Source organism: Macrobrachium nipponense, chromosome 7 (genome assembly GCF_015104395.2).
Source record: "Macrobrachium nipponense isolate FS-2020 chromosome 7, ASM1510439v2, whole genome shotgun sequence".
In the NCBI taxonomy this organism is placed as follows: Eukaryota; Metazoa; Arthropoda; class Malacostraca; order Decapoda; family Palaemonidae; genus Macrobrachium; species Macrobrachium nipponense.
The window spans coordinates 58,433,383-58,452,421 of NC_061109.1; the positions used below are offsets into that span (position 1 = coordinate 58,433,383).

The following is a 19,039-nucleotide window of genomic DNA, read 5'->3' on the forward strand; positions in this document are numbered from 1 at the left end:
AGCGCCCACGTCATTCAATGAATTCATTGTTAAATGCGTTCTCCTCTTTATTTCGACGCACAGCATTAATTTTTAGTTATATAATATACACAGAACTAGTTTCCAACATAGCCTATTACTTGGCAAAGTTCTGACAATGATTTTTATCATTTTATTACTCATATATTTTAACTTGATCATTTTATAACTTCATAATGTATAATTTTCTTTAATATAGGTCTACTTTATTTAACACATTTAGCCTACATTCCCATGTTAGCCTACTAACAATATACTAAGTCAATACAGTACTAAACTTTTCTCAGAATCTGCACATTACTTAGCAGTGACTTTCATATTCTAAATTTGGTATTTCATAATTATTGCTATTAGTTTCTTCATCATTTATTTTTATTGTAGAGGGTAATTAACGAATTTCGGCGATCACGGGGCATTTGAATGTCGCCATCAAAACTTGAACAAAGCACAATGCCATCTATTGTGGAAAGTGAACACTAAACTATTCACTAATGGGATAAGCATTTTCAAGCATTGATAAAGATTTACGCTTGCACTTCTTACCTCTAGTATCATCTGATCTCATGGGTGACAGATCAAATACGTATGTAAATACACAGTTGTATGAAAAATTATCAAACTATATTACAAGTACATCGTTAAATGAGGTGTACCTGTGTGTGGCACTGACGACACTACCACTGAAGGTGTTACTGTGGTAACGTGCTGTGTATATACCAGGTGAGGTGATGCCAAATATCCAGATACAGACAGAGTCATCGTCGTCACCGCAGTTGCCCCATGAGTCACAAGAGCTGACAAAAAATGTTTCATTAGCCCTTGGAGAGACGGAGTGCCAGGCAACCCCAACTTCACCCAAGCCTGCTGCAAATCCCCAACTGTGGAGACAGACACAACTGAAGGAGCAAAAGACAGGTTAGTGGGAGGGATCCCACTGGCCCTGAAGGAGAAAGATCCCCTCCGGAGCGAGCAGAAGCCCCGAGTACAACTCTGAGTTGGCGTGCCTCCCCCCTTCCTCTACGCTCGACAAATCAAGTGAAGAAGCGGAAGGAGACATTTCCCCTGAAGGGGAAACAGCAAGATGGGGAAGCTTGCATGGTGGGAGGAAGGAAGACAAAGGATTAGTCACCAACGGAGCTGTCGGAGGCGTGTAACCCTCCGACTTCCCCACTGCTCTGCCGACCGAGAGATACAAATCTCATATAGATTACTAATTGAACACTCACGCCCTCGGCACTTTACGCAGAGAACGTTAGGGTCCACATCAATCTTTGAGCGGAAGCCATCACACTTCCTGCCCCCCCCCAACTCCAGGACAAATACGTTGCAAAAATGGGGGGCGATTAGGCTTATTTGAGTCGTGGGTTTGCATGATACAATATTAATCAAGCAAATAAAACACACAAACTTGCGAAAAAAAAAAAAAATCTCAGAGTTTTGGATTTTCGTATGACAACGATGGACAGAGCGAAAGCAGGTCTGCACACCACACAGCAGCCAAAAATATTGGACAAGCATTTACTGCCTAACTACCTTATTGTTATTCTTTTACGACCGATTTCCAGCTTATGCTGAAAGTAATTCCTTATGTAAAGGACTAAGGGTTTGTATTAAGTGTAGGAACAAAAAGGCCTCAATACAGAAACATATATGGAACATATCATCACCTGACTCTGACACATTCCACAACTGAAATTTCCCATTCCCACAAACTACGTACTGAGTCTGATGCCAACAAAAGGCAGTCCTTATCAAACGTATCACAAATATAATTTAGCATTACTTATGAAGACAGTGAAAGAGTGCCCTGTACGGGTGTGTATACATGTGGAAGTAAGTCTACAATAGATATGCAAAGCAAAGGCAAAATGTTATTAAATTACTATACCAATTCATCATTGTTATGAATGTTTAAAATGTTATCAAGTTTTACTAGATTATGTCATCATCATTCAAAAGGGTTCACTGTTAGGCAATTTTAATAAAGTTCTTGAGTCAAAAAATTCTGCACTGTTGTATAGATTTTTACTTCAAATTTTAAACAAAATAACCAAAAGAGAAAAAGATCATTTTTTAAGCCCAATAATTATCAAATACGTATCCTCCATTCTTACTTTCCCTCTAAATACTATGTACATCACACCTCCAACTTCATCCTTGTAACAAAGACAAAATCAGTCATCACCAAATATCAAAACAGTGAAATGATAATTAAATTCAAACTTAAACAAATAAAGAGATATTCAATACAAATGACAGTTCATGAATTCCATAACTACCAACAAGTACAGTTACAAAACTTACTCAATAGGAAATGATTTGTATAAAGTTACAAAAATTACTAAAAAGGAAATGAACTGTATCGATATCTCACTATCACAAAACACAATGCAATACCACTACAAACACATCACCCAAATAATGAACATTACCTTATCAAATGATTACAACTATCCTACCTTATAATCAAAGAGATTTATGCCTTTTCTTTTTATGGACAACTTTCAAATCTATGTAATAAACACATTGCACCTGGAAACAGATCAGGTGTCCATTTCTATACCATTCAGTATCAATCAGGAGCTATTAAAAAGTTCTGAGACTATAACATTGCAAATGATGGAACAGAGTAGTACAGGTATGGAAGCAAAGCAGAGGAGCATTGGTGAGCAGTGCCTTTACATAACCTATGCAATGCATGGCATCATTTAGTCATCATTAGCACCTGTGCTCCACAAGTTCTGTAACTGCATACACAAACTCATTAGCAGTTTGACTATAGATAGAAAGCAAATGTCAAATTCCATGTCTAACCCTTGAGATGACTCAGTAAAGTATTGAGACATGGAAAATGCTCTGAGCGACACTTAGCGCCTCAGGAGAGGAGAAAATAAATGTAGGACAAAGTGAGGCCAAAATGACCTTCAAGAACATTCCCAAAGAGTATCAAGGTTATTAAATATATTAGGCCACAACTCATCTCTTGAAATGTTTAGAGGTGTATGAGGAAGAACAACCAATATAAATGACTGGAGCTATAGGACAATGGCAATAGGATGCTCCAAAATGAGTCTTCTCAATGACAGATTGATAAAAGTAAGTTAGTTTTTCTGCCACACAAACATGACCATTACTTCTTGCTCCCCTTTACTTCCGAGATTTGGCTTTCTAAAACACCCTACTCTTTCCAAAGCTGAAATGTTGTATTTGACACCAAGGAGGGGTTTCAAAACAAATTGGAGGTAGTTCTTAACACACATCACCACCCAGACTTTCTAAGGTTGTTCCGTACATACTGGTGCATAAAAGGTTACTTCAAAAGGGAGGGCAGCCAAATCTAAATCAGGTAGTCCAAATTTTTTGTATACATGATCTCAGAACTTTTATCACACCTTGTAACTGGAAAAAGAATTTAGATGATAAAAACAAATTCATGACCTGACCCTGTGATAGGCTACTTCACAAAAAAATACTTTACACTCCCATGTCATATCATTAATTAATGTTCTGAATTTGTTGAAATATGGTCCCAACTTGGGAAAAAACTGTCTTCACTTGGTACACGTATCTTCCTAAATCAGTATTTACTATTTTTTGCTTATTCAAATATGTCATATTGGTAACTGCCAGTAATGAGAATGTGCTATGTTTGTTTATTCAAATATCTGCTATATTTGTTTATAAGTCTAAAAGAATACGAAGGTTTTTCAAGTAATGCAGTAGTACTCAAGATGATTTAAGGCAAACCAGTTAAACACAGGAGGAAACAAGAACACATCTACAAGAACCAACAAGAGTTACGTTCAATATTCCATGCCGTTATACTGACAAAAAAGGAGTTAAAAGACACGACAACTTTAGGTACTAACATTACTAACTACCATTCACTTTGTGTGTGCACTCACCATGCTCATTGCAGGAGATATAATTTCAATTATAATACTACCTCGCAACAGGTTTTCCAGCCAATGCTACAATACAACACTCAACTTACAGCTTAAGTTTCTTTTTTGTTCATTATTAATGGTTTCAATTTCCTCACAACTATTTTTTTATATTACACAACAGAAAAATACCTCATACACTGTAAGCCTAATCTATATATATTCAAGAGAAGCAGCTTGATATTGCACTTCCAAGCACTTTATGCCTCAAGATTAATTTTATTTCTGCTATCAAAATATCTAGACGCCAAAAACTTGATTTTCTGTCAATCTAAACTTTTGAGGGCTGCTACTTATTTTTTATTTTTCAAATATAAATATGTTTTATTAATACCCTTTTCCCCATGAGACATATACTCTGACAAACAACCAATAATGTGGCATGTGCATCATGGATTTTTATATTTTCATCCTTCCCATTTTGTTTCTTCTCTGCATGCCTTTTGGTTTTTTCCGTAAACATTTACTTCATTCATTTCCAATAACCTTCATTTTCTGACTCATGCATAAACATACAAACAAAGATACATTTAGGCACTACTGCTTTGATTAGCCACAACCTCCCATGCTCAAAAATCAGTGAAAAATGAAACAAGAAAATCATACCCTACACCTGAAACTATAACTGAACAATATGAGTAATAGATGGATATAAATTAGCTACATTTAAAATAAGTAAAGATTTTATAATTGACAATTAATCATTTTCCACCACCTTTACCACAAAATAACAAATTTCAATTAGTGTACTGAGATTTTTATAATTCACATTTCCTAATTGCATTTCAGGAGACTTAGTTTCTGCTAAGGGTATCCAACAGATTTCAAAAGGAAATTTTACTGGTCTGGATAAACCCGCACCATGGAGCTTTGGTTGACTTGATGCAAGTAGAGGCACTTTATGTATTTTCCCCATATTCCTTTACTATTTTTTTCACCATTTGTATTTTGACATTCTTCTGTGACTGTTTTATCTAAGCAGGTCTTGACCAATTTGAGTAATTCACCTTAAAAGAATACATCATCCATTATTTTTTTTCATGAAATTCCTAATGGTCTCTTTTGGTAGAGTAGTTGCTGTTTCATCCTCAAAGGAGTTATACTCCATGGCATGTGCCATCATCCCATGGTGACTAGACTAATATCAAAGAAATATCTTTTAACCTGGTCTTGTAGCCGGGTATTATGCCATAACGATAAACACTATGACACATGATAGAGTATATATGGATTCGGTATTGATTCCAGCATAGAAGTTGTCACTTCCCTTCTGCAGTCCTTGTCTCTACAAAGATCTGATCCCAAAAGACTTCCAATTACTTGATCCCTGAATAAGGTATGTACTTAAACTTTTATGTACCCCTCAATTCAATGGACCTAACACAACCACAACCCACATGCTTCAAAAACCAATCTTCCTGGCAGCATTAGCATCAGGAGCCAGTATTAGTGAATTGGGCTCTCTTGGATGGGGACGATATATCACACAAACTGCTGATAATCAATTACTACTGTCCCTTGGTCCATCATTCCTGGCCATGAGGATCCTTTAAGAAGGAAATCTCCTAATCTTATAAGAAAACTCAATTTAGCAGACAGAACATTATGCCAGGTTCTAGCACTTAAGGTTTACCTAGAGGTCACAACAAACATCCCAGAAGGTCCAATTTTCCTACATCCTACCACAAATAAACCACACTCTCTACAAGGGCTAAGAATAATTTTAGTGACCCTCATTAAAAAGGCTAACCCACATTCCTTCCCTAGATCACTAGGAAAATAAATAGTATATCATTGGCCTTCTTCAGAAATGTATCTTTTGAAGAGGTCTCTGAATGTACTCGGTGTTCATCACAATCAGTATGCTTGAAACAAATTCGACTGCACTGTGTATCAGTAGGTGGTATGGTTAGTCCTGACCCCATAGGTGCTACGGCGGAAAACCAGGGGTCTACCTAACAGAACGGTATGCTGACTATCACTGGGGAAGATGCATCAAGACCGCTTAGGTAAGTCACTATAAAACTTTACACTAAAAACATATCTTCTTGCTTAGTTTCACATTCTTTTTACTGAAACTGATGTCTTGACCTTGGAATGGAGATGATTTAGTTTTAATTTTGAGATGGTTGGGATGGAAATTTTGGGAGCTTAAGTTTTTCATCACCTGTCAATTTCTTGGTAATACTCCTTGGAGGACGAAACAGCAACTACGCTATAAAAAAAACTGGTTTTTTCATTAGGAAAACTATTTTTGGCAGTCGCTGTTGAGTCCTCAAAACCCTCCCACTTCCTTGACGAAAAGCTATGAGATTTGGGTAAAGGTTTACCTTGCATTGGCCAACAGCATAATGGTTCTTGGTCTGATGCACATGCGCAATAGTCGCTTCTTCTGCAGTTGTCACATAGGAAAATGGGTACAGCTTCACTGAAGACAAGGCAAAATGCATTCTTGTGTTTATGTCCATTATACTCTATCACATGTCATAGTGTTTATCATTATGGTGTAATACCTGGCTACAAGTGCAGGAAGATATTTCTTTGATATTAGTATAGTCACCGTAGGGTGCTGGCACACACCATGGAGGGTAACTCCTTTGAGAACCCAACAGCAACAACCAAAAATACGGTTTTCCTACATCAAAACTTGTTATTTACTTCTCACATAGGAATAAATCCCTCAGGTAAGCCTTAAGCAAGACTAGAACTCTGACCTATTGGTCTCATTTCAAATCTATGTGAATATAATAATAAAATCCTAAAATGGAAGTGTTACTTTCCTGTCCAGATAAGTTACTGTCTTCTCTTTTCAATTTCTAACCATATGCAGATTTACTTCGGAGCTTGGTAGAATCCCTGTAATTATCAAGACCTATGGTATTTACTTAGATTATTTCTTGCATAATCTTCACAATTCTGTCAAGATGTCTAGTACCTCTTAAAGGTTTGAACACTAACTTCTAGGTCCTGACCTCACCAAGAAGAAAACATTTTTCACTTTTCAACATCCTTCCAAAATAAAACACTGACCCAGAAGAGATATGATCTACCATGCCAGCAATACTATGTTGTACAATAGAATACCCTACATGGCAAAGGCCATTAGTGCTTCTGCCTAGGATACTGCCCAGGGCATGAATTAAATAATTTGTCAAATACACAACCTGATAAGTAGTAGTAAGAGGAAGAAGCTTCAATTGTCGCAGATTGAGGAGTACATGTGGATTAAAGTGACAAAGCAATAAAAGGCAACAAATGACTAAGTATCCATGAGGTCTAGTGATAATGTGGATGAAATTGACTATGTGATAAAAGGCAACAAATTACTAGGTATCTATGAAGTCTAGTGATAAAGGCATGTTTCATTAAAATGCTGTCACATCATGCCATCTGGAAGGCAGTCTAAACAGATACAGAGAAGAGCGTCACCAAATTAACTCAAATGTTGAAGAAAAAATCACACGTAGCAGTTAGGTAATAAAACTTTAATCAAACCAAAGATATGACATTCGTGCAAAACATCTTGGTAAGAGCAATGTTTCAGATATTACTGCATTGCAGAAAAGAAGAATAGAAACAAAATAAATGCATACAATTATCTAAAATTCATAACTTTACAAGTTACCTGTGAAGAAGAAGAAATATCCTGAGGCAATTGGTGATACACATACACACTGAATTTCTCTTTCCAAGTGACATAAGGAAAATGCAAAGTGCAGAAAATAATACTTAAGACATTTAACCTTTCGTCCAGTATCTCCAGCTCTTTACTCTATTTCCCTTTTGACCATAGGATTATTCAATACTACCAATATACTTGTTACTTGAACAAAAGACCTCTTGGCCTGTTCCATAAAAATGCTATCACACCCCACATATTATAAATAACTACAGATTATTAATAATTATAGACTTATTGCAGAATTCCTGAAGCAACTAACTGAATCCGTAACTCAGAATTTGGCACACACATTTCTACCTTAAAATATTATCAATATTTACTATGGAAACCCTGAAACCCATGGACAAAACAATGGCAGAAATCAAAAAGTACCTAATTTTTTTTCTCATCTTTTCTGTGGGACAAGGAAGCAAGAAGGTGGGAGATACTACAATTACATTCATAGTATTTTGAAACCTACATATCCTTATTGTTGTCTTATTTTTTTCAAAGCTTGAAATCCAACTTCAATACCATTAGTATTGTATACGTACTTTTACAGACGACATAGGTGTTATTTACAATTTAGTTCTTAGAATAATAATAATAATAATAATAATAATAATAATAATAATAATAATAATAATAATAATAATAATTCATTTCTTTCCATCATTGCTGAGTTTTGCTATTTACCCATAGATAGACCCTACCCCATCAGGAATAGGTACTCATTTACAGCTGAGAAGACAGGAAATTATGGTAAAGATCCTTTCCCAAGGAATCAATGCCAAGGAGAGCAGTTACCCATCCAACGACTGACCAGTCCCAATGTTGCTTAACCAGTCCATTGACAACCTAACCCACTCTGCCATGGCACCACATGAAGATGAGTGGCTCAAGAGTTCATGGGAAGAAGGACTGACAAAAGTAAATGAAGACCCAGAAATAAACAAGATCAGGACCTAAGAACCAGATATGTTCAAAGAACGATAGATGGAAATAACATCTCACCCACAAGTAGGAAGTGCAATACGAAAAATGAAACCATAAACCACATAGCAAGCGAATGTCCAGCACTTGCACAGAACCAGTATAAAAAGAGGCATGATTCAGTAGCAAAAACCCTCCACTGGAGCCTGTGCAAGAAACATCAGCTACCTTGCAGTAATAAGTGGTAAGAACACCAACCTGGAGTGATAGAAAACGATGAGGCAAAGATCCTCTGGGACTATGGTATCAGAACAGATAGGATGATACGTGCAAATAGACCAAAAATCATAAAGAAAGTATCACTCATTGATGTCACAATACAATGGGACACCAGAGTTGAAGAGAAAGAGAGGGAAAAAATGGATAAGTATCAAGACCTGAAAATAGAAATAAGAAGGATATGGGATTTGCCAGTGGAAATTGTACCCATAATCATAGGAGCACTAGGCACGATCCCAACATCCCTGAAAAGGAATCTGGAAAAACTAGAGGCTGAAGCAGCTCCAGGACTCATGCAGAAGAGTGTGATCCTAGAAACGGCGCACATAGTAAGAAAAGTGATGGACTCCTAAGGAGGCAGGATGCAACCCAGAACCCAAAAAAATTATGTACAGTGGTACCTCGACATACGAAAGGCACAACTTACGAAAAACTCGAGATACGAAAGCAAATACGAAAAATTTTACCGCTCTACATATGAAAAGTTTTCAAGATACGAAAGGTTGTTGCTGTAAAGTCCCAAGATTCGCCTGGACCACCGAGAACATTTTTAAAACTCCCGAGGCCCCCAGCTGAGTAAACTCGCCACCATCCTCCCACTCTCCCATTGGTTCCTGATGCTAGTCACCCCATAAGATCCGGCTCTCCTACTGGTCAGCATCTACCCCTTTGTGCTTTAAGTATTCTATTGGTAAAAGGACGCTGTAAATTGAAAAACTTATTCATGCAACACATTTAATAAAAAAAAACATTAGGTAAAGATAGAATAAAGAATAGAAATGAATGGTTATTATACTGTTTGGTAGTTTCAGTAGTTGAAGAGTTAATAAAAATTTATGGCTTACTGTGTAAAGTGATTGCTTGGCGATCGTTTGATACTCGTAAGTGCTGGATGTAAACAGAAGTTTGGAAGCTTTTTCTTGTTTGTTTATTATAGTTAATGGTTACTTACTAATTATTTGAAATAAGTACATGTAATACATTTAATAAAAAAAATTGTGAATTAGATATCATAAAATATAAAATAAATCAGACTGCCACAAATACGTATTTTTTAGAATTCTTCTTCTGCTTCAATACTACGTTACGTATATGTTTCATTATAGCTGTCAGTAACTCGGTATCTCCATTAGGTAAAGATAGAATAAAGAATAGAAATGAATGGTTATTATACTGTTTGGTAGTTTCATTAGTTGAAGAGAGATACTAATGAAAATTTATGGCTTACTGTGTCCTAGGAAAAGTGATTGCTTTGCGTTCGCTCGGTACTCGTAAGACGGTAAGAGTTGAATGTAAACAATCGATTGGAAGTTTTTTTTTTTTTTTTGTGTGTATTATAGTTAATGATTCATTAATAATTATTTGAAATGAGTACATACTGATTATTTATACATTTTATTGGCATATTCTAAGCTTTTAGCTTCTTAGGTTTAGATGTCAGAATCATAAACTAGGCTACAGTAGCAACCGCTAACATGGGCTAGGCTTATTGCTAAGGGACATATGCTAAAGTCCTAATATATGCAGTAAAAATGGGGTTGAACATTACATGCAGTTGAATATTACTCAAGTATGTACAGTATTTTGCCTTTTTGGAGTCATATTTCTTCCGTCGGATCGGCGTCGTAACCCTAGAACATGTGTTTTAGGCCTGGAAATATAATTTACTGGGTGTTTTTGGAGGGCTTGGAACGGATTAGCCATTTTACATGTAAAATGTGGTCCAAGATACGAAAACCTCATGATACGAAGGGCGCCTCGGAACGGATTAATTTCGTATCTCGAAGTACTACTGTATATATATATAATAATAATAATAATAATAAGAGAAAAAAGGGAAAAAATGGATAAGTATCAAGACCTGGAAATAGAAATGAGAATGATATGGGATATGCCAGTGGAAATTGCACCCATAATCATAGGAACACAAGGCACGATCCCAAGATTCCAGAAAAGGAATCTGGAAAAACTAGAAGCTGAAGTAGCTCCAGGACTCATGCAGCATAGTGTGATCCTATAAACTGTGCACATAGTAAGAAAAGTGATGGACTCCTATAGAGGCAGGATGCAACTCGGAACCCTACACTATAAATACCACTCAGTCAAATTGGAAGACTGTGATCGACCACATATATATATATAATAATAATAATAATAATAATAATAATAATAATAATAATAAGAGAAAAAAAAGAGAAAAAAAGGGAAAAAATGGATAAGTATCAAGACCTGAAAACAGAAATAAGAATGATATGGGATATGTCAGTGAAAATTGTACCCATAATCATAGGAACACAAGGCACGATCCCAAGATCCCAGAAAAGGAGTCTGGAAAAACTAGAGGCTGAAGTAGCTCCAGGACTCATGCAGAAGAGTGTGATCCTAGAAACGGCGCACATAGCAAGAAGAGTGATGGACTCCTAAGGAGGCAGGATGCAACTCGGAACCCCACACTATAAATAGCACCCAGTTGAATTGGAGGACTGTGATAGACCCAAAAAAAATAATTAATAATAATAATAATAATAATAATAGAGCCAAAGCACATTAAGAATCAACAGTAAATTAACAGGAATAAAGGATACCAACAGAACAAACTATTCGGAACCAACCAGAAAAGACTATACAGCCAACTAAGAGGGGAAGACAACAACCAGGAAATTCCTGAAGCTGAACCAAGTAAGACATTGTGGGGAAACATATGGAGCAATCCGGTATCACATAACAAACATGCAACATGGCTCCAGGAAGTCAAGGAAGAAGAAATGGGGAGACTAAAGATTACCAAGATCACAACAGACACAATCAGACACCAACTAAAGAAAATTCCCAACTGCAAAGCCCCAGGTCCTGATGAAGCCCATGGATACTGGGTCAAAAACTTCAAGACCCAACACCCACGAATAGCAGAACAACTCCAGCATTGTATCACAAATCACCATGCGCCCAAATGGATGACCACAGGAAGAACATCCTTAGTCTAGAAAGACAAGAGGAGGGGAAATATTTACAGTAACTACAGGCCTATCACCTGCCTACCAATAATGTGGAAGTTACTAACAGTTATCACTAGTGAAAGGATATATACAGTGGACCCCTTGTATTCGCGTTCTCCAGATTCGCGGACTAACACATTCGCGGATTTCTCTCGGGAACGTTTCCCTGCATTATTCGCGGAAAATTCGCACATTCGCGGAATTTTTCTATGAGAAATATCCGCAAATTCCTGGTTTTTTAAATTAATTTCATTATAAAATGCACTTTTTGTGATAAAACTTAAAAAAACCAAGTACGTATCAAAATTTTTAGTAGGTTTTTCTTGAGTTTTAACTAACAAAATAGGCTGTTTTGAGCATTTTTATAGGGGTTCCAACATTCACAGGTTCTAACTATTCACAGGGGGGTCTGGTAAACATCCCCCGTGAATACGGGGGAACCACTGTATACAGTGTTCCACCCATATTCGCGGGGGATGGGTACCAGACCCCCCGCAAATAACGAAAACCCAAAAATAGCCGAAACCTCTCTATAAAAATGCTTAAATCTGCCTATGCTGTTAGTTAAAACTCAAGAAAAACACACTAAAAATGTTTATTCCTGGTTTCTTTTATTAGTTTTATCACAAAAAGTGCATTTCATAATGAAATTGATAAAATCTAACAGGAATTTGTGGATATTTCTCATAAAAAATACAGCCAATAAATAAATTTTCAGCAAATAATGGGAGTATATGTTCCAGAGAAAAATCCACAAATATGTGAGTCCCCGAATCTGGAGTCACAAAATAAAAGGGGGTTCCTTTACAACTATGTACCTAGAGGATACAAACACTATCCCACCCCCAACAGAAAGGCTGCATAAGGAAGAACAGTTAGGGAACCACCTAATCAAGGCATGGATTGACTACAAGAGAGCCTTTAACATGATACCACACATTTGGCTAATAGAATGTCTTAAAATATATGGGGCACAGAAAAACTCCACCAGCTTCCTATAAACTACAATACTTGGGCACAGAAAAACTCTACCAGCTTCCTATAAACTACAACACTTACTAGTTCTGGAATAAGGGTAGCAGGGGTTAACATCAGGAGAGGGATCTTCCAGGACAACTCACTGTCCCCACTGCTCTTTGTAGTAGCCATGATCCCCATGACAAAAGTATTGAAGATAGATGCTGGGTACCAACTTAAGAAAGGAGGCAACAGAATTAACCATTTGATGTTCATGGACGACATCAAGCTGTATGGTAAGAGCATCAAGGAAATAGTACCCTAATCCAGACTCTAAGGATTGTATCTGAGGACATCAGCATGGAGTTTGGAAAAGAAAAATGTCCATGGTCAACATTCAAAAAGGCAAAGTGACAAGGACTGAAGGGATAAAGCTACCAGATGGGAATAGCATCAACATATAGATGAGACAGGATATAAATACTTGGGAATAATAGAAGGAGAGAATATAAAACACCAAGAGATGCAGGACATAATCATGAAAGAATATATGCAGACTCAAGGTGATACTCAAATAAAAACTCAACGCCGGAAATATGATGAAAGCCATAAGCACATGGGTAGTACCAGTAATTAGATACAGTGCAGTAGTAGCATAGAGTGGATGAAATGAAGGCTGAACTCCATAGCATAGACCAGAAAACTAGGAAACATATGACAATACACTAACCACTACACCCAAGAACAAATATGGACAGACTATACATAACTCGAAAGGAAGGAGGGAGAGGACTACTAAGCATAGAGGACTGTGTCAACATCAAGAGCAGAGCACTGGGGCAATATCTGAAAACCAGTGAAAACAAGTGGCTCAGGGGTGCATGGCAAGAAGGACTGATAAAAGTAGACAAAGACCAAGAAATATACATAGACAGGAGAATGACAAGCAGAACAGAGGAATGGCACAATAAACCAATGCACGGACAATACATGAGACAGACTAAAGAACTAGCCAGCGATGACACATGGCAATGGCTACAGAGGGGAAAACTCAAGAAGAAAACAGAAGTAATGCTAACAGCGGCACAAGATCAGGCCCTAAGAACCAGATATATCCAAAGAATGATAGATAGAAATAACATCTCACCCATAAGCAGGAAGTGCAATGTGAAAAACGAGACCATAAACCATATAGCAAGCGAATGTCTAGCACTTGCACAGAACCAGTACAAAAACAGGCATGATTCAGAAGCAAAAGCCCTCCACTGGACTCATCAGCTACCTTGCAAAACACAATCAGGCAAAAATCCTCTGGGACTATGGTATCAGAACAGAGAGTGATACGTGCAAATAGACCAGACGTGACCAAGAAGAAGGTATCACTCATCGATGTCGCAATACCATGGGACACCAGAGTAGATGAGAAAGAAAGAGAAAAAACTGTTAAGTATCAAGACTTGAAAATATTAATAAGAAGGATATGGGATATGCCAGTGGAAACTGTACCCACAATCATAGGGGCACAGGTACGATTCCAAGATCCCTGAAAAGGAACATGGGAAAAATTAGATGCTAAAGTAGCTCAAGGACTCATGCAGAGGTGTGTGCTCCTGGAAACACCATAGTAAGAAAAATGATGGCTTCCTGAGGAGGCAGGATGCAATCCGGGACCCCAACCTAAAAAAACACCCAGTCGAATAGGATGACTGTGATACACCAAAATAAAAAGAAATAAGAAAATTATAATAATAAAAATTTCATTTCAACTCCCACACTTTCAAAATTATTCAAAGGTAACATTTAGATAAAGATAAAAATAACAATAATGTGAACCACATTGATATAACTATACACTATGAGTGTGACCTCACAATACTAAAATTTCTAACGCCTTGCATCTACGTAGTTGCTAATTCACGATTTTCCCCATTATCATTTACCCCTCCTCTACATTCATAGAAACCTCTGCTTCTAATGCCTTTCATATGGTTACTAATTAATGAACATTACTTATTTTTTCCCACTGTCATTTACCTCTAACAGTGTGCAAGATAAAATACTATTTCCAAGTTTGGTTACTATCACCTGAAACACCCAACACTGTCATCCACCTAAAGAATTAACTATCTGCCACATTTTCATTTTTTGCTTTAGGTGACGAGCCTGATGCGGCCATCATATGCCATCTCGGTGTTCTCTGTATGAAAAAGAAAAATAATGTCCATAGAAGCATGAACAAAATGAAAAGGACTTTTCACACAACTTGTGAAATTCATCAAAGTATCCCTCTGTATGTTTAAAGTCAATTTCGAACAACTGTTTTGGACAACTATATATGTAATGTTACTGCCAAGAGTAAGAATGATCAAGAACAAAGAAACTTAACTTATAACACTACACTCTACTCCAACAGCCTTGTATTTAGTTCTGATAGTGAATCTCTTCACATTCTAGTCCGCACAACAAACTTTCGTGTCAAAGGAGAGAATTTCCTTTGAAATGTAGTAATTTGCTGAATTACAGGCTTCTACTCCCAAAAGATGAATTTCTAATTTTCTTAACATGCCTCATTTGCTTCTTATGATAGCATATCAAAGAAGACATAACAGCTTGTATATTCAGAAACTTTTCCAATTGATCATGCAACTACAACTAACAAAACCTAAGTGAAAATCAAAAGAAAATCATACTACTAAGAGTCACAGAAGAAGGTTTCATAAAGTAACCATGCAAGCAGACAGGAATAATATAAATATAATAAATATGCATAGTACAACTGCATGCAGTGCAACCTTTTCAATACTTCTTCATCTAAAAGAACACAGGCCAAAATCACTCAAACGACATATTCATAATGTGCGAGAGTATGGAAAGAATAAATCCAACTTTAAAATACTAAAATTCTAGAATTAACAATAATGAAAATCATATCAGTCTACACTATATATACAGAGCTACATAACCTGCTTCTCCTGTGTACCCCCAACAGGTTGACCACTGTCATTTCCTGCGCCATTCTAAAGAAAAATCACCTTGTGAATTACCTATTCTCTGCTCAATACCTGATAAGTTCAAGTGTTAGTTTACAATATGTACATGACAATACAAATCCACAAGAATTGTAGTAAGTTACAACCATACCACCCTTCTTGGACAAGGGGCAACAATGCAATACTGGCACAAAAATAAACAAGTTTATATAGAACATGCTTTTAATATATGTAAAGACACTAAAAACCCTAAAAATACTTGGTAATTATACTGTCTTGAATGATATATCTTGAAAATAATGAATGGATGTATGGATAAGAAAATCTGTCTGAAACACAGAGGATGAGTCTAAGCTGCATCTGTTGTATGCCTCATGATCTTAAAGGTGGTCTGACAGACTTCTTTTCATGCTGTGTAGTCTTTGAATAGCTTCAAGGTTGCTGATGTATTTGATTTGGTCTATGTTCTCACCTGCTGAACATCATCATCCATACACCAAAGAGTGAGTAGATCAACACAGCTGCTCAATGATACTGGCACTGATACAAAACCACAACACCCATTACCTATGGGATTGTGAATATTGAATTCAAGGGCCTAAGAACAATTAATACAATTTAAAAATAGAATGAAATAAAAAAAATTAGTTGTCATCCACCTCTCTCAGAGACATGAAGATCTTGGAGGAACAAGGGTAGTCATCTGACTCTCCAAGACATGAAGGATTCTCCCCACATAACCTTCAATGCAAGATTTTGTCTTCTCCTGCTTGATGGTACCAAAGGGTAACATCAGTCTTTACTACACTCATCCTTATTCAAGATCTGTACCTTCTGAGTAAAACTGCTAGGGGTGGCAATTTTATTTCTTACAACAGTAATTATGATTCAGAACACTGTTCACATATATCCTGTTTGGCAATCATTATTTTACAAAATGACCTTCCATTATTAACTTTATTATCTAAGCCTTTATAATTGATTTATCCATGTTTGGCAGAACAATTAAGAAAACTGTTTGTGTAAAGTGAATAATTTTGTTTATAGATGAATAGATCATATTAACCCCATAATCAGATGATTAATCACTTTACAGGTTCAAAAGTCACTAATGCAACGTACGGCACAGGATAGGCCACTGCACTTGCGCACCCAGTCCTATACGTACCAGGGGGCAAAACAGCCCTCTCTCCAGCCAAGTGGGACTTGGCAAAGGAAGGCAGTGGCTCCTGAAGACTCAGATGATAGACCCATGCAACTCCCAAAACACTCATTACCGCAGCCCCTAATATTTTGCACATTAGGTTAGGTTAGGTTTGTACTGAAATTATTATTATTAGGTTGAAAAGATGGAGCTGATGTGACTGGAATCCATTCCAAACACCACTTAAAAGCACAGGGAAAATAAACATTATTTACAACATGAATGAACGAGCAGTCAGTAAAAAAAAAAAAGCCACATGTTACTTAAAACAATTTAAAGAAAAGTATAAGTATTCTTACCTGTTTCACCATCTTCATAATTTTATGATTCTTCTGGTGCTGTAATGATGCCATTTTGGGAATGACCTCCAATACCCGACCTACAGCCTTAGTACGACCCTCTCGGAATACCTTGAAGGACGAAATTGAGTGTAAGCAATAGTAAGCAACTTGAAAACACTGCTCTATTTTAGGTATGAAACAATATTTTGTAATTATGCATGATCTGAAAAACAAATATCAGTGCAAACATCTCTATAATCCAATAAAATTCACTACCAATGTGGTAGACTTTTCCTTGCACAATTTATACCTTTATTCCTATCTGATATATTGGATCAATGATATTATGTGACATCCTAGTGGTCTTCCTGCTACTTCCATATTTCATACTTTTCTGATTAATTGCTACTTTTCCCCCAATTATCATCACATCCCTAAACTATCTCTCTCTTTGAAAGCTGTCTATTTTTCAGCGTCTTCCTCATATGCAACAAGATCTTTCCAGCTAACTGACGTGTCACCTCTTTTGCCATCAGAAAGTTAAAAAAATTCCTCCATTTTTTTTAAAGTGCCCACATCTCTGTACCGTAAAGATCTTATACATAATAACATTATAATACTACTGTTTAGTGATAGGATTCTTCTGTTTAACAGAAGTCCATCTACTTTATCCTGGCTGTTATTACTCTTACTGCTTTCTCAATAATTACTTTACAATTCCAGTATGTTTCCATGGTAACAGAAATATCTTACAACTTCCAGGTTACCACTCCTTCCCCTCTTCCAAGTTTATTCTTCTATACACTTCAAACACTAAAAATGATATTGTTAGAATACAATAAAGTTTTGTACATACTTACCCGGCAGATATATACTTAGCTTATGTCTCTGACGTCCGACAGAAATTCGAATTTCGCGGCACACGCTGCAGGTAGGTTAGGTGATCTATCCCCCTGCCGCTGGGTGGCAGGAATAGGAACCATTCCTGTTCTAGAACCAGATTTTCTCTTCCACCTGTCTCCTGAGGGGAGGCTGGGTGGGCCATTCATCGTATATATCTGCCGGGTAAGTATGTACAAAACTTTATTGTATTCTAACAATATCATTTTTGTACATGCAACTTCCCCGGCAGATATATACTTAGCTGATTGACACCCTTGGTGGTGGGTAAGAGACAACTATTTACTGAATAGACAGGTAAACAACATACGTTGTAGGTAATAAATAAATAAAACCTTGGTTCCTACTTGTTCAGGCGGAAGATTCCATGGCTAATGCCTAGGAATCTGCTTCGCCTCAAGAGCCTCAGCGAGGATGTGACCTATGGCTAAGAGTTCTTGTGGGTCTGTCGATGGGGTCTTATCCATTTACTCGACAGAGCCTCTTACATGACAATATGCCTATGCCTAGTGGCATAATTAAGGAGCACAACACCGATCCCGATCACCTGATCCTAACACGAGGGTTAGTGCTTAAGTTGAAAAGAGTTATCCCCAAACTCCTTTCAAACAACCCAAAGAAAAAACACGACGTTAAATAAAATTTAACTCACTAGTTAAGGATCAGTATCGGCTCCCTATCCCAGCAATGTATCCGCAGACGTATCAACCAAGAGAGAAGGATCTCTCGTAGGTTATCTTGACATCCTTCGGATATGGGAAGTTGGCAACAACCAAAAGAAGGTTTGCATGGTTTTTTTCTCCCCGTTTTTATGTGGAACAGCTAATATGTCCTTTATGACATATTGTTAAGGAAAGAACAAGAATTCGGAAAAGC

General features: G+C 36.9%; 1 protein-coding gene across 2 annotated transcripts in view; it reads right to left on the reverse strand.

Moving 5' to 3' along the window:
* Window positions 1-19,039, reverse strand: part of LOC135217253 (GTP-binding protein 1-like) — a 108,904-nt gene that overhangs the window by 62,985 nt on the left and 26,880 nt on the right. The window contains exons 5-6 of one of the 2 annotated variants that reach the window (XM_064252982.1): window positions 17,282-17,392; window positions 15,752-15,805 (exon numbers count right to left, since the gene is read on the reverse strand). In XM_064252982.1, coding sequence (XP_064109052.1) covers window positions 15,752-15,805; window positions 17,282-17,392 — 165 coding nt within the window. The remainder of the gene's footprint in view (window positions 1-15,751; window positions 15,806-17,281; window positions 17,393-19,039) is intronic. The other variant, XM_064252983.1, reaches the window with a different exon arrangement.